Source organism: Sus scrofa, unplaced genomic scaffold (genome assembly GCF_000003025.6).
Source record: "Sus scrofa isolate TJ Tabasco breed Duroc unplaced genomic scaffold, Sscrofa11.1 Contig988, whole genome shotgun sequence".
In the NCBI taxonomy this organism is placed as follows: Eukaryota; Metazoa; Chordata; class Mammalia; order Artiodactyla; family Suidae; genus Sus; species Sus scrofa.
Genome location: NW_018085366.1, coordinates 50,124 through 65,452, shown reverse-complemented (window position 1 = coordinate 65,452; position 15,329 = coordinate 50,124). Strand labels below are relative to the sequence as shown.

General features: G+C 39.0%; 1 protein-coding gene and 1 pseudogene across 1 annotated transcript; one reads left to right on the top strand and one right to left on the bottom strand.

Annotated features, from left to right (window-relative positions):
- Nucleotides 1–260: 260 nt before the first annotated feature.
- Nucleotides 261–3,321, top strand: LOC110259191 (olfactory receptor 2B11-like). Its single transcript, XM_021082517.1, has one exon. The coding sequence runs from the start codon at nt 280–282 to the stop codon at nt 1,336–1,338; it is 1,059 nt and encodes a 352-aa protein (XP_020938176.1). The 5' UTR covers nt 261–279; the 3' UTR covers nt 1,339–3,321.
- A 5,838-nt stretch (nt 3,322–9,159) lies between these two features.
- LOC110259194 lies at nt 9,160–10,884 on the bottom strand (annotated as a pseudogene).
- Nucleotides 10,885–15,329: the final 4,445 nt, after the last annotated feature.

Here is a 15,329-nt window from a genome sequence, read left to right as displayed (position 1 = left end):
TTAGCTGATATTTCTGCAAATCAAAGTATAAAAGCATTACTTTGGAGCATCTGAAACACAGTCACTTCTGCTTGGCATTCAATCCTTACCAGAGCCCAAGGACATGCTTATTGTCATCTTTATCACACAGAGTACTAGATTCCATTTCAGAAAGGTTCGGTTACTTGCTTAAGGTAGCTGTCTTTATGCTGTAGGGTCATGAGGAGAAATTAAGTCCCCTGGTGTCACATCTTTTAATTATCCTCCCCCACCCACCCAAGTGACTGCACCCAATCTTCTATGCATGGATGCTTAATTGTGTGCATATACTCCCAATATATACAATTGTGTTTGTCATTTCTCAAAATCTTTCTACACTTCCTGCCACTGCTCCGATACAGGGGAAGCAAACTGCAGATAATGGAACGAATTAACAAAAGCCATCCAGAAGAGTTTATTCTACTAGGCTTTGCGGATCGTCCCTGGCTAGAGCGTCCTCTGTTCATTATTCTGCTTCTAACATACCCCATGGCCATGATGGGAAACATAGCCATCATTCTGGTGTCCACCTTAGACTCCCGTCTGCACAGCCCCATGTATTTCTTCCTCACCAACCTCTCCTTTCTGGACATGTGCTACACCACAAGCATTGTCCCTCAGATGCTGTTTCACCTGGGACGATCGAAGAAGACAATCAGCTATCTGCGCTGTGCCGTTCAGCTTTATTTCTTCCACATAATGGGAGGCACAGAATGTCTGCTTTTGGCTCTTATGTCTTTCGATCGCTACGTGGCCATCTGCAAGCCGCTGCACTACACCCTCATCATGAATCGGTGCACCTGTATCCTACTGGTGGCCACTGTGTGGCTGGGTGGAATGACCTACGCTGTCTCAGAGGCCACTGTCACATTACACTTACCACTCTGTGGTCGCAACACACTGGATCACTTGGTATGTGAGATTCCTGTTCTGATAAAGGCCGCCTGTGGTGAGAAGGGCTCCAATGAGCTCACGCTCTCTGTGGTTTGCATTTTCATGTTAGCTGTGCCACTATGCTTCATTCTTGCTTCCTATGCTTCTATTGGACATGCTGTATTTAAGATTAAATCTTCGGAGGGAAGAAAAAAAGCCTTTGGCACATGTTCCTCCCATCTCATTGTAGTTTTCTTCTTTTATGGCCCAGCCATTAGCATGTACCTTCAGCCCCCCTCCTCCATCTCTACAGACCAGCCCAAGTTCATGGCTCTCTTCTATGGAGTGGTGACTCCTACACTCAACCCTTTCATCTACACTCTGAGGAATAAGGATGTAAAGGGTGCCTGGGGCAACCTGGTGAGGAGCGTTTTCACTTCCAAGTGATAGTTCGCAGACATCGAATGACATTATTTGACAAGTGAGTAGGTACATAGGAGTTTCTCTGACAAATCATTCTCATCTCATTTTTCCTCAGATCATGTTATTCTTCTTGCAAAATATGTCATATTTCTAATGCTCTTTCTAATGGTGTTAGACAAGGGTGATACTTGGCTAGTATACACCAGTTAGGCCAATCCGTGGAAATATACTACAAATAGTCTACACTGGTTAATACATACTGAAATAGTAACTATGTCAAACAGTATTTAAAAAGTACTATATATTACAATACAAACTAATTAGTTAAAGTTAATAATCATAAGACAGCATGGTAACCATTCACCAATGGATTTCCTATGACAGTGCCACCTAAGAACAATTTCATCACTCTCGGCAAGACTGGTCACATCCAAGTGGGCAGCACGGTGCCAGTGTGCATTCCGAGTGAGGCACTCTACACCTCAGACCAACCGTGAGTCTCAGAAGACAATCAACCTCAACTTACGTAGATCCTATTGCTTCTTTAGAAGCACACTGTGACTCTTGTTTAACTAACAAGTGTACAGGGTTTGTATTTTTACCTAAAGGATCTATTGTTGAATATTAAAATGGACAAAATGTGTGCCTAAGTTTCTTAACATCCCTTTTAAATATTATAAGCATGAACCTTCTGAGAGAATCATGAACCACAACCTGGAAACATTTTGTGCATAATGGAAATAGCCCGGAATGCCTTTTGAAATGCTTCAAGAATCTTTTACAAGAAGAAGCAATTTGTATTTCTAGAAGGGAAGGCAACTTGCTTACTTTAAGCAATTGAGTATCTCTTTGATGCTCACAATCTGTATCATGACAAATTCAAAGTACTGAACTGAGCTCTAGGGTTCATATCTAACAAACTTTTGTCACAAAATTAGTTACACTTTTAGAGCAAATTAAAGAGTTTATGGTTACTTGCTGTTAAATTAATAGGATGAGAAATCAACATAATGGTTGTATAGCGAAGAAACTAGCAGCTAAGAAAAACAAGAACCATTTAGACTTCTCTGGCATGGGTTCGGGTATGATCAAAATCTAAGCAAACCACTGGATGAAGAGTTGCATGTTATCCTGAACAAGAAACAATTTGAAATCATATCTAATGTTTGATTTAAAAAAAAAAAAGCAGATCATAGGATGCTTGATCCAGTTCTTGAGACAAACAGACTTTGGTTTATCTCATTTGGAAAATATTCTAAATAATTTTAAAATTTAGCTGTTTAAATAATTTAAAATTTTGGCCTGAATTTTGGCCTGATAGCCCCCCCAAAATTTTTTTTTAATTTCACACACACACAGGCCAATGAGAGTAAAAAATTCTGTGATGTTAGATAATGCCTCTGATCATTTTGAGTAACGATATCCTTGATCACTTTGCTCTAAGCAGAAATTGGCACAACAGTGTAAATCAACTGCACTTTAATAAAAAAGAAATAATAAAGACACCCTTTGTCTTACTTAGTCTTAAACACAGAGGAATGTGATAATTTTCAGTTTGGAGGGCAAAATCCAGGAAGATTTGTGTCAAAAGCTTAGCGATGAGACTGTTGAGAGCTCTTCAGATTACTTCTTTATCTTTTACGTCTGTAAAGACAACTCATTTCAGAACTGGGCTTTCCAGACTCTGAAATATCGGGGCTTCCTGAAGGAAATACACACAAACATTTAAGCATAAAGAATATTGAGTGTAGTGGTAGGGGGAAAGTCACAGAAACATGTCCTTTTTACTAAACTACCTCACGTTTCCGCAGCATGTATGTCCAGTATATTCCAGCATGAAGAATACTGTCAGGAACCATTAAGAAGCTCTGTTGAAGGAAGTACATATTACATGTGAAGTTTAGCATGTACTCTATCCTTGATGTAAAGCATGAGCAATCTCAAGAGTGCTTTCTCAAAGAAGTTGGTCAAAAGCTTTTCTTCTTTTCCCAACCAAGCAAATCTTTCCTGAAGAACAAAAGGAAGACAGCAAAATATTTTCACTTTTGTTCTAAAAGATCCTAAAAATGTAGACATGTATTTAGGAGTGTCTTTAAGGGAGAAATCAAAAAGGCTTCACTAGTTATTTTGTGACACAGCAGGTTAAGGATTCTGCATTATCACTGCAGCGGCTTGGGTTGCTGCTATGGCACAGGTTCGATTCCAGGCCCTGGAATTTCCACATGCCAGAAACAAACAAACAAAACCTTACCTATGATTTCCTTCACATTAGAGGTGTTCTCAGACCTGCAGAGTATAACTCCTATGCAACAAGTGCATCCTGCTCTAAGGGATAGGATTAAAACAAAATACATGCAAATCAGGAGTCCCCATGGTGGCACAGTGGTAATGAACCCAACTAGTATCCATGAGGACGCAGGTTCGATCCCTGGCCTTGCTCAGTGGGTTAAGGATCCGGCATTGCACCATGAGCTATGGTGTAGATCACACACGCAGCTCGGATCCCAGGTTGCTGTGGCTGTGGTATAGGCCGGCAGCTACAGCTCCAATTCGACCCCTAGCCTAGAAACTTCCATATGCCACAGGTGTGGCCCTAAAAAGCAAAAAATAAACTAAATAAAATAAAGTAAAACAAAATAAAGTAAATGCAAATGAGAATTCTGGTTCAACAAATGTCTTACAGCTACCATAAATCCAATGTCTACTCAAGAGGTGATATTCAGAATTCCAATGACTTGGAAGAGTCCCAGAGGCCACTAGGGCAGGAGTGGGGTAGGGGTGGAAGAGGGGGGAGATGAGAGGAGTGAGAAAGAGTTTCCACTAAAGCACACTAAGAGACAGCTATAAAGTTAATCAATGTGATCCTTGATTCGATCTTTTATTTATTTATTTTTTGCCACACCCATGGCATGTGGATATTCCTAGGCCAGGAAACAAACCTATGCCACAGCAGTGTCCCAGTCGATGCAGTGACACCACCGGATCCTTAATCCACTGCACCACAAGGGAACTTCCTCAATCTTGTCTTTGGGAAATACTCTCAGGAACATTGAGGAATAGGTCGCATTATACTCTGTAATATTTCAGGAAAAAATATTTAAATGTACATTCATATTATATTATTATAAACAGAAGATAATAAAATCCCTGGTAAAAATTAACAATGTGAAATCTGGTGGTGCAATATACTAAGTCTCTATACCATTATTTTTGCCATAATTTTTATTATCTTAGTGGTTGAATTGTTATTGGAATATGATGGACTTAAATTTGAAAGTTTATTATGCTTGAAATCACTTGAAGCTGTCATGACATATGATAACCAGTGCCCTTCTAGCCCCACATTTGTAAAATAGAGATATAATATGCGAAGCTGAGACCAACAAAAGAAAAGAAAACGAGTGTATCTGGGGTGGAAGCCGTGCTGGTTTCTGTAATTGTTGATGGCATGCTTGTGCCAATCATCCTGCACTGCTGAGACATACGCAGAAGAGATAACTGAGCATGTGTTCAGAGAATATGCTGCACAGGAATAGGCATGAGAGGAAGTGGACAAAAACTGGGAGACAAGAGCTGTCTGGAAGGGAAGGAAAATTTTACTGGGATAAAGAAGAAGCTGGTCCTTCACTGCATTTAGCCTCCATTCTTAGCTGAGAAAAGGCTGCTCAGTTCTTCAGTAAAGTTGTCTGTGACTCAGATTCATGTGCGCTGGGTGATTGTCAATTTGCCAATTCTTGGTTTTAGGTTTAGGTTTGGCAATGCTAGGATTTCGGACCTTCTAGTTTACCCTGGGCATTGTTGGCCATGACAAAGGGTCTCAGACTACAAAAAAATCTATTGTGGAGTTCTTGTCGTGGCCTAGTGGAAACGAATCCCTCTAGGAACCATGAGGTAGTGGGTTCGATCCCTGGCCTTGCTCAGCAGGTGAAGGATCCGGCATTGCTGTGACCTGTGGTGTAGGTCGCAGATGTGGTTCGGATCTGGCATTGCTGTGGCTGTGGTGTAGACCAACAGATGTAGCTCCGATTAGACCCCCTAACCTGGGAACCTCCATATGCTGCAGGTGGGGCTCTAAAAAGCATAAAATAAAAAAATAAATAATAAATAAAAAATAAAAAATCTATTGTCATTACCCCGATTTTGTCACATAAAAGTCAGTTAAACTTAAGCAAGTCGTGTGTCTTCTTTCCTTCAGTTTTTGTTGTTGTTCTTGTTGTTGTTGTTGTTGAAAACCCAAAGTTAGGCTATTTATTTTCTCTCTCTCATTTTTTTTGAAGTATAGTTAGGTTCAAATTACATAAATTGTAAGTATACAAAATGCAGTGATTCACAATTTTAATGGTTATACTCCATTTATGGTTATTATGAAATATTGGTTATATTCTATGTGTTGTACAGCATATACTTGTAGCTTATTTTATACACAATTGTTTCTACCTCTTAATCTCCTACCACCACGTTGCCACTCTCCTCTTTCCTCTCCCCACTAGTAACCACTAGCTTGTTCTATCTGTGAATCTGCTTATTTTTTTGTTACATTCATTAATTTGCTGTATTTTTTAGATTCCACAAATAAGCAATATCATATAGTATTTGTCTTTCTTTGCCTGACTTATTTCACTTAGTATAATACCCTCCAAGTCCATCCATGTTGCTACAAATGGCAAAATCTGATTACTTTTTATGGCCATGTAGTATTCCATTGTGTACATATGTGTCTGTGTGTATATATATATTCATTCCATGTGTTCCTGATCCGTTTTTCTGTTGATGAATGCTTAGATTGTTTCCATATTTTGGCAATTATAAATAATGCTACTATGAACGCTATGGTACATGTATCTTTTTAAATTAGTGGGGTTTGGGGGGATTATACTCAGGAATGGAATCACTGGGTCATAGGATAATACAGAATTCTAATTTACATTCCTACCAATAGTGTAGGAGGGTTCCCTTTTCTCTATATCCTTGCTAACATTTATTATTTGCGTTATTTTTGATGATAGCCATTCCAAGAGGTACGAGGTAATATTTCATTGTGGTTTGTGATACAACTGCATAAGATTCACATTAGTAGTTTGAAAAGTTCAAAATAATAAACGCAATAATGTATGTGTTACTCTTTGGGGGAATTTTGGTAGCTGACCTTTGTTTTGGATTACAAATTAATTCGAATATCATGGTAATATGGCTAGGATTCGATATCATATAGGCTATAATTATAGCATTCCAAGAAAGATAGTCTATACAAATTTTTTAAATTTATGTTTTCAAGCAGAAAAGAAAGAAAACAGATGCGAAATTTCAACTTTTTTTAAAGTTAGATAGTCAGAGACTCGTGTATTACAGGAAGTGTTGGAACGTCCATGAGCACAAGGTGGTTCAAAGAACTAAACTACATGGGGGGAGTTTTTTTTTAATTCCCCCCTTTTGTTTGGCTTTTAGGGCTGCATCCATGGCATATGGAGGTTCCCAGGCTAGGAGTCAAATCAGAGCTGTAGCCACCAGCCTACGAGACAGCCATAGCAACGTCAGTCCCGAGCCATGTCTGCAATCGACACCACAGCTCACAGCAATGCCGGATCCTTGACCCACTGACCAAGGCCAGGGATCAAACTGACAACCTCATGTCTCTGCTGCACCATGACAGGAACTCCTATCCCTTTTTTAATTAAAGTACAGTTTATTCACAATGTTGTGCCAATTTCTGCTGTACACCAATGTAACCTGGTTCATACACACACACACACACACACACACACACACACACACACACACACACACACATATATACACACACACATACACACACACTTTTTCTCATATTATCTTCCCTCATGTTCTACCCCAAGAGATTGGATATAGTCCCCTGTGCTACACAGTAGGATCGCATTGCTTATCCCTTCTAAATGCAGTAGTTTGCATCTTACTAGCCCCAAATTCCCTCTCCATCTCCCACTCCCCCTACCTTGGCAACCACAAGTCTGTTCTCTATGCTTGTGAGTCAGCTTTTCTTTTGTATTAAACTATGATTTTTGCTTTTAAAAGTTTTATTTCGCTCTGTGATGGTTCACTCTATGTGGCCCCAATTACTTACTAAAAATTCTTTTATATACACAGTCTCGGTTCTTCATTTCTTGGACAGTAGGTTAAGGACAAAGGCACATAGCCCATATTACCGTTTATGTCGAGCTGGATATAGAGAATCACAGATACACAAAGGCAGAGACATCAGAATCAGTGTGACTGCAAACCAAACAAGGAACTGAGGGGAAGTCTGAAAATGTGGTTTTCATTTTAAAAATTTAGGAAATAGGATTTGAATCAATCATATGAAAAGGTTAAAGGCCTCAAAACCACAACGGACAACACGATCACCACACAAAACTCAGGTGTTTATTTTATGTTGAATTGTCCTTTAACCTTATTCCACGTGAGCTCCATATGGTTTCCAGTTTTAAAATGTTACATACATAGGACACTTCTTTCAGATAGAGAAGGTATCAATAACAAGGGTCACAAAACTATTACTGTAATAAAAATACATTCATTTCTTTGGAAAACATATGCCTTGATCTTCATAATGAACTTACTAATCAGAACTGTTCAAATTAGACCAATTTCCTTAAGAAGGAAAAACACTACATTTTCATATAGCTTTTATCACAACATTTTCCAATATATTTTCACTAATTCTTTCAAATACCCATCAGATTTATCGTCACTTTCAGACCCTAGTACTCGGTTGCCTCCGTTTTTTTTTCTTTCTTTCTTTGTACTTGTTTGTTTTTTAGGTCCACACCCACAGCACATGGAGGTTCCCAGGCTAGGGGTTCAATCGGAGCTATAGCTGCCAGCCTACACCACAGCCACAGCAACACAGGATCCCAGCCATGTCTGCGACCTACACCACAGCCCACAGCAAAGCCAGATCCTTACCCCACTGAGCAAGGCCAGGGATTGAACCCACAACCTCATGGTTCCCAGTCAGATTCATTTTTGCTGCACCAAAACAGGAACTTCCAAAACTTGTTTTCTTACTATTGATGGCATAGTAAAGATACATGCCAAAATTCCTTTCAATCGTAACTATTATCCAACAAAAGACTAAGTGTTGGAGAAAGGATTGAAGACATTTCACCGTATTTTTAATCAAATCAATGAGGATAAATTTTATGATGAATTCTGCCTAAAAAGCAAGAAATTAAAAGGCATATTATAGGTTATTTAAAATTGATAAGATCGGGCGTTCCCGTCGTGGCGCAGTGGTTAACGAATCCGACTAGGAAACATGAGGTTGCGAGTTCGGTCCCTGCCCTTGCTCAGTGGGTTAACGATCCGGCGTTGCCATGAGGTGTGGTGTAGGTCGCAGACGTGGCTCAGATCCCTTGTTGCTGTGGCTCTGGCGAAGGCCAGTGGCTACAGCTCCGATTCGACCCCTAGCCTGGGAACCTCCATACGCCGCGGGAGCAGCCCAAGAAATGGCAAAAAGACCAAAAAAAAAAAATTAATAAGATCATCTCTCCATAAGAACTACACTTCCTGTTTTATCAATATTTAAAACAACTCCTCCCTTGGCGTTCCCGTCGTGGCACAGCAGAAACAAATACAACTGGGAACCATGAGGTCCGATCTCTGGCCTCACTCAGTGGGTTAAGGATCTGGCATTGCCGTGAGCTGTGGTGTAGGTCACAGACGCATTGCGGTGGCTCTGGCATAGCTAGCAGCAACAGCTACGATTAGACCCTTAGCCTGGGAAACTCCATATGCCACAGGTGCAGCCCTACAAAGACAAAAAGACAAAAAATAACATAACATAACATAACATAACATAACATAACATAACATAACATAACATAACGTAACACAGTTCCATGTCTCATTTTCAATTAAGAAAAAGATACTTCTGTTTTATTAGGTCTGTGCCACTGGAAAAAAAATTAACACTGAATTTGATCTTGATTGTACATGATTTTTTTCTCTGCTAGAGAGTGACTTGTATTTGGGGAGTCTGTGTTTAATTCATATTGGCTGCCACAAACTCTGTGACCTTGTGAGAGTCCATAAGTGCTGAGAAAGTGAGTGAATGAAAAAGTGGCTGACACATGGATGGGCAGATGAGGCACTGGTGAAGAGATGCTCCATTATGCTCTTAATGTCAAAGTATACAGGCTCACTCTCACCCCAATAATCTTTTTGCTGCCTTTCTTACATCTTTGTTTCTCAAGGTGTAGATTAGAGGGTTGAGGCTGGGTGTGACAACAGTATAAAGGAGGGCAGTGAACTTGCCTCCATCTTGAGAACTTCCTGATGGGGGCTGAAGGTATATGCACATGGCTGGAGTGAAAAACAGAGATACAACCACAAGATGGGCTCCACATGTCCCAAAGACTTTCTGAAGTCCAGCTGTTGACCGCATCCTCAGCACAGCACGGGCAATCGCACCATAGGAGCTGAGAATGAGGATGAGAGGTATGACAACAAAAACGGAGCTCCTGACCATGAGGGCCAGCTCATTAGCTGTCTTGTATCAACACAAGACAGTTGCAGCAGTGCTGGAACTTCACAGAAGAAATGGTCCACTTGGCCATGTCCACACAGGGGTACCCAGGAGGTAAATGAGGAATGAAGTGCCGAGTTGGTGACGCCACTTACCCAAGAAGCCACAGCCAACAGATGGCAGAAACGAGGGTGCATGAGGACAGTGTAACGCAAAGGTCTACATACAGCTGCATAACGGTCATAGGACATCACCACCAGCAGCTCACATCCTGTGGATCCCAGTGCAAGGGAAAAGTAAAGTTGAGTCATGCAACCTACATAAGACATGGCTTTTCCTGGGCCCCAGAGGTTGACCAGCAACTGGGGGATGAAGCTGGTAGAGTAGCAGAGATCCAGAAAAGACAGGTTTGAGAGGAAGAAGTACATGAGAGTGTGCAGATGGGAGTCCAGGTATGATACGGTAATGATGAACAGGTTGCCTGTCAATGTCATTAAGTAAAACATCAAGACAACCACAAAGAGTACTACTTCCACACGAGGCCAATTGGAAAAACCTAGTAGGACAAAGTAGCCTCCAGAAGTTGCATTGAGTTTTTCCATCATCATTCATTTCCTGTTACCTGGCAAAAGAATTACATACACTCAAGATAAATGGAAATACAACTGCCAAAGCAATTTCGAGAAAAAAGAACACAGCCATAAGTACAACCCTCCCAGACCTGAGATTTTACTACAAAGCTACAGTCATCAAAGCAGCATGGTACTGGTACAAAAGCAGACACATACATCCATGGAACAGAATGGCCCAGAAATAAACCCACTCACCTATGGTCAATTAATCTCCAACAAAGGGGACAGGACTATACAATGCACAAAAGACAGTCTCTGCAGCACGTCGTTCTGGGAAAACTGGACAGCCACATATAAAACAAGGAAACTAGAACATTTAATCACACCACATACAACAATAAACTCAAAATGGCTTAAAGATCTAAATGTAACAACAAAACCACAAAACTCCAAAAGAGAACATAGGAAAAACACTCTTTGAGATAAATCATAGCAATATTTTTTGGATCACTCCCTATGGGAAAAGAAATAAAAACAAAAATTAAAAGGGGGGACCTAATTTATCTTAAAAGCTTTTGCACAGAAAAGGAAACCACGGACAAAACAAAAAGATACCCTACAGAAAGGAAGAAAAGTTTTGCAAATAAGTGACCAACAAGGAGTTAACATACAAAATATCCACAGAGTTCAGGTACAATTCCCTAACAAAAACAAACAAAGAAACAAAAAAAAAAAAAAAACTCAATCTTAATATGAATAGAAGACCTGAAGAGAAATGTTTACAAAGACATACAATTGGCTAACAGGCACATAAAAAGATGCTCAATTATTAGATAAGTGCAAATCAAACCAACAATGAGATATCACATTACATCTGTCAGAATGTCTATCATCAAATAACAACATTTGTTGTTTACAAATAACAAATGTTGAGGAGGAGTTGGGGGGAAGGGAACACTTGCATGCTGTTGATGGGAATGTAAACTGGTGCAACCACTGTGGAAAGCAGTAAGGAGATGCATCCAAAAAATTAAAAATATAACTACCACACGATCCAGCAATTCCACTCCCAGATAGACACCCTGAAAAAAACAAAAACACTAGTTCCAAAAAATGCACCTCAGTGTTCATAGGAGCACTATGTACCATAGCCAAGACATGGTAGCAACCCAAGTGCCCATCAACAGATGGTTGGATTAAGAAGATGTCGTATATATACATATACACAATGGAATACTACTCAGCCATTAAAAGGAATGACATACTGCCCCTTGAAGCCATGGGGATGGCTCTAGATTACATTATGCCTAGTGAACTAAGTCAGACAGAAAAAGACACACACTCCACATAAGAGTCACTTATGTGGAATCTAAAAATTAGCATTATTAATTATTCCAAAAAGAAACAGACTCACAAATACAGAAAACAAACTGGTGGTTTCCAAAAGGGAAAGGGAAGGGAGAAGAGACAAATTAGGAGTGCAAGACTAACAGATATAAACTATTATGTACAAAATCGATAGGTAAAAAAGATATACTCTACAACACAGATATTATAGCCATTACCTTATAATGGCCTATAATGGGGTTTAATCTGCAATAATAATGAATCACTCTGCTGTACACCTGAAACTAATATATTATTATAAATCAGCAATACTTCAATAGAGAAAAAATTCTCCAAGAACCACAGGGACACACAAAAAAGAAACACAGAGTTCCCGTTGTGGCACAGTGGTTAACGAATCTGACTAGGAACCATGAGGTTGCGGGTTCGGTCCCTGCCCTTGCTCAGTGCGTTAACGATCCAGGGTTACTATGAGCTGTGGTGTAGGTTGCAGACACGGCTCAGATCCCGCGTTGCTGTGGCTCTGACATAGGTCGGTGGCTACAGCTCTGATTCGACCCCTAGCCTGGGAACCTCCATATGCCGCGGGAGCGGCCCAAGAAATAGCAAAAAGACAAAAAAAGAAAAAAAGAAACAGAAACCAGTTTGAAGAGCCTGCCACTTTTCAATTCTGAGACAATTAGGCTTTAAGAGAATCTATGATACTAATGAGATGAAAGAAATAAGAATCCACATTCGTATGAGGAATTTTAAAAGAAAAAATAGATAGTAGAAAAGACAAAGTTATCTCTGTAAGCAGTATCCTAATTAATAAATATAAGAACATATGTGATACATATACACAGTGGAATATTACTGAGGCATGAAAAAGAATGGAATAATGCCACTTAAGCAACATGGATGGACCCAGAGTTTACCATACTAAGTAAAGTAAGTCAGACAGAGAAAGAAAAACACTATGTGGTATCACTTATATGTGGACTCTAATGAAAATTATGCAAAATAACTTATTTAAAAAACAGAAACAAACCACAGATTTCAAAATCAATCTTATGGTTACCATGGGGGAAACTACTGGGGGGAGACAAAAATTGGGAGAGTGGGATTCACACATAAACACTACTGTGTAAAACAGATGATTAATGAGAACCTGCTGTGCACAGCACAGGAAAATTTACTCAATTGTCTGTAAAAACCTATACGGGAAAAAGAATGGATGTTTTTACATGTATGACCGAGTCACGTCGCTATATACTTTCAACTAATATAACATTGTAAATCGACTACACGCCAATAAAATTAAATTGAAAAAATAGAATGATGGGGTTCGAAAAGCATAAACGGATGCTAAAAAATGGGGAATGAAAGTAAGATGAGAAATAGGAACATAGGTTAAAATATCTCCCCACAGAGTTCCCTGGTGGCCTAGCCGTTAAGGATTTGGTGTTGTCAATGCTGTGCCTCAGGCTCTATCCCTAGCACAGGAACTTATGCATGCTATGGGTTCAGCCAAAAATTAAAACAAATTTAATTAAATATTTTCCCACTAATTACTTGCTAATTACAAAATGAAAAGCAGTAGCCTTTACATTAGAAAAACCTGGCGGACATCACCATAGCCAAGTAATCAATGTTAACATCTCCGATGTTAAGACAAACCAACAGCATGTGGCTACTGATATGATGCTATGAATAGGACATAATGTTTCAGTCATATTCCTGCCAAAAAATGCACAGCCTGACCTTAACAATGAAGAAACAATGAGACAAACTCACACGGAGACAACTTGGACAGAAGAGCTGGCCTGCACGCTTCAAAAAGATCATATTCAAAGAAGATAAATGAACTGGTCCACATTAAAGGACATCAAAGAGACATACTACCTAAATGTCTGCTTCTGAACTGGGAAAAAATAGCTGTTAACAACATTACTGAGACAACGGGAGAAGAATGAATATGAACTACGGGTCAGATGATAATATTGTATCCATATTAAATTTTCTACTTTGTTAACTATACACTGGTTATGTAAAATAATATCTCTGATCTTAGGGGAAAACACTTAAATTAAGTATTTACAATAAAAGGATGGGTTGTCTCCACATTAGTCACAAAAAGAGATGATATAGATAGATGAGAGGGAGATAAGGAGAGATGGGTGACAGATGGATACATAGACATTGATGATAGCTAGCTAGACGACTGATACATAAAAGAATAAATATTTCAGGCTGAATGTAAACTTCTGCTGACTCTGGTCAAAAGGCTAATGACAGTTCTTTGTACCACTTTTGCAACTTTTCTGCAAATGTAATATTTTACCAGATCAAAAAAAATTTTAAGTAAATACAAAGGTTTTTTTTCTTTTTACTTTTATATTTCATCCAGATATTTTCCCTGTTGCAGAGAAACAACTTCTTAACTGCTGAATTCTTCTCACTCACCCAAGGGTGATGTCTGGGTAAATAGTAACTTGAACATTTTCTAGCACAGCTACAAAGGAAAATTTCCATGGAACATAATCTTTTAAACAATTAGCTTTAGTGTTCTTTTCAGCATTTTCATGCCATTTCTGCTTATCTGATTATCAAAAACACAATAATTGCAATCCAGATAATCTTACACACAGATAAAAAGATATGATGAACAATATAAACTCATTTATGATTTCAAAATTTTGACATAGGGTAAAAAATATTGAGCTTCAAGTAAATATTCTTATAGAAAGAATTTCATCTTCCGATTTGTTTCCTCACACTCATAGCTTATTTCTAAACTGAAAATTAAATACACATAGAAATACCAAAAAAAAAAGAGAGAGACAGACACAGGCACATCCATTTATGGATACCTGTGATATGAACAAAGCTGAAAACCTTAGTTCACATGAATAGATCTGTGAGGCAGATAGGGAGAACAGTGGTAGAATGCCTCCTAAAGAACATGTAAATATAACTATTTTGAAAAGAGAAATTTTTAGGAAAAGGAAGGTATAAACTCATGGAGAGAGCAAAGAAGCAAGGAAGGGTGTGGGATGGAGAAAACAGAGAGTAAACTGAATACTAGTGCTTAAAGCTGGAAGTGCATATATGTCTATCACAGGGCTGAGGAACCTGAACAAAGGGCCTGAAGTAAGCTTCATGAAGAATTCTGAATGTTTAACGAAATCATTAAATGGCTGTTCATCACTTAATATATTGTTACTTATGTTTCCTTTTCTTTAAGAAAAGATACATTTCATAAATAGCTATAACTCAAGTGATTTCTTTGCCTCTTTCATAGGACAGTTTTCCACTGTATTGTGACAAGCCATTTCCTCCAACCTCACACTCTTTCTTTCTTCTTGGCTCTCTCGCTGAATCTATAGCTTCCTTTTCCTAAAAAATTTCTCTTTTCAAATCGGTTAAATTCAATTGTCCTCATGCACCCGCATGTTCATTGCAGCACTATTCACAATAGCCAGGACATGGAAACAACCCAAATGTCCATCGACAGAGGATTGGATTCGGAAGATGTGGTATATATACACAATGGAATACTACTCAGCCATAAAAAAGAATGACATAATGCCATTTGCAGCAACATGGATGGAACT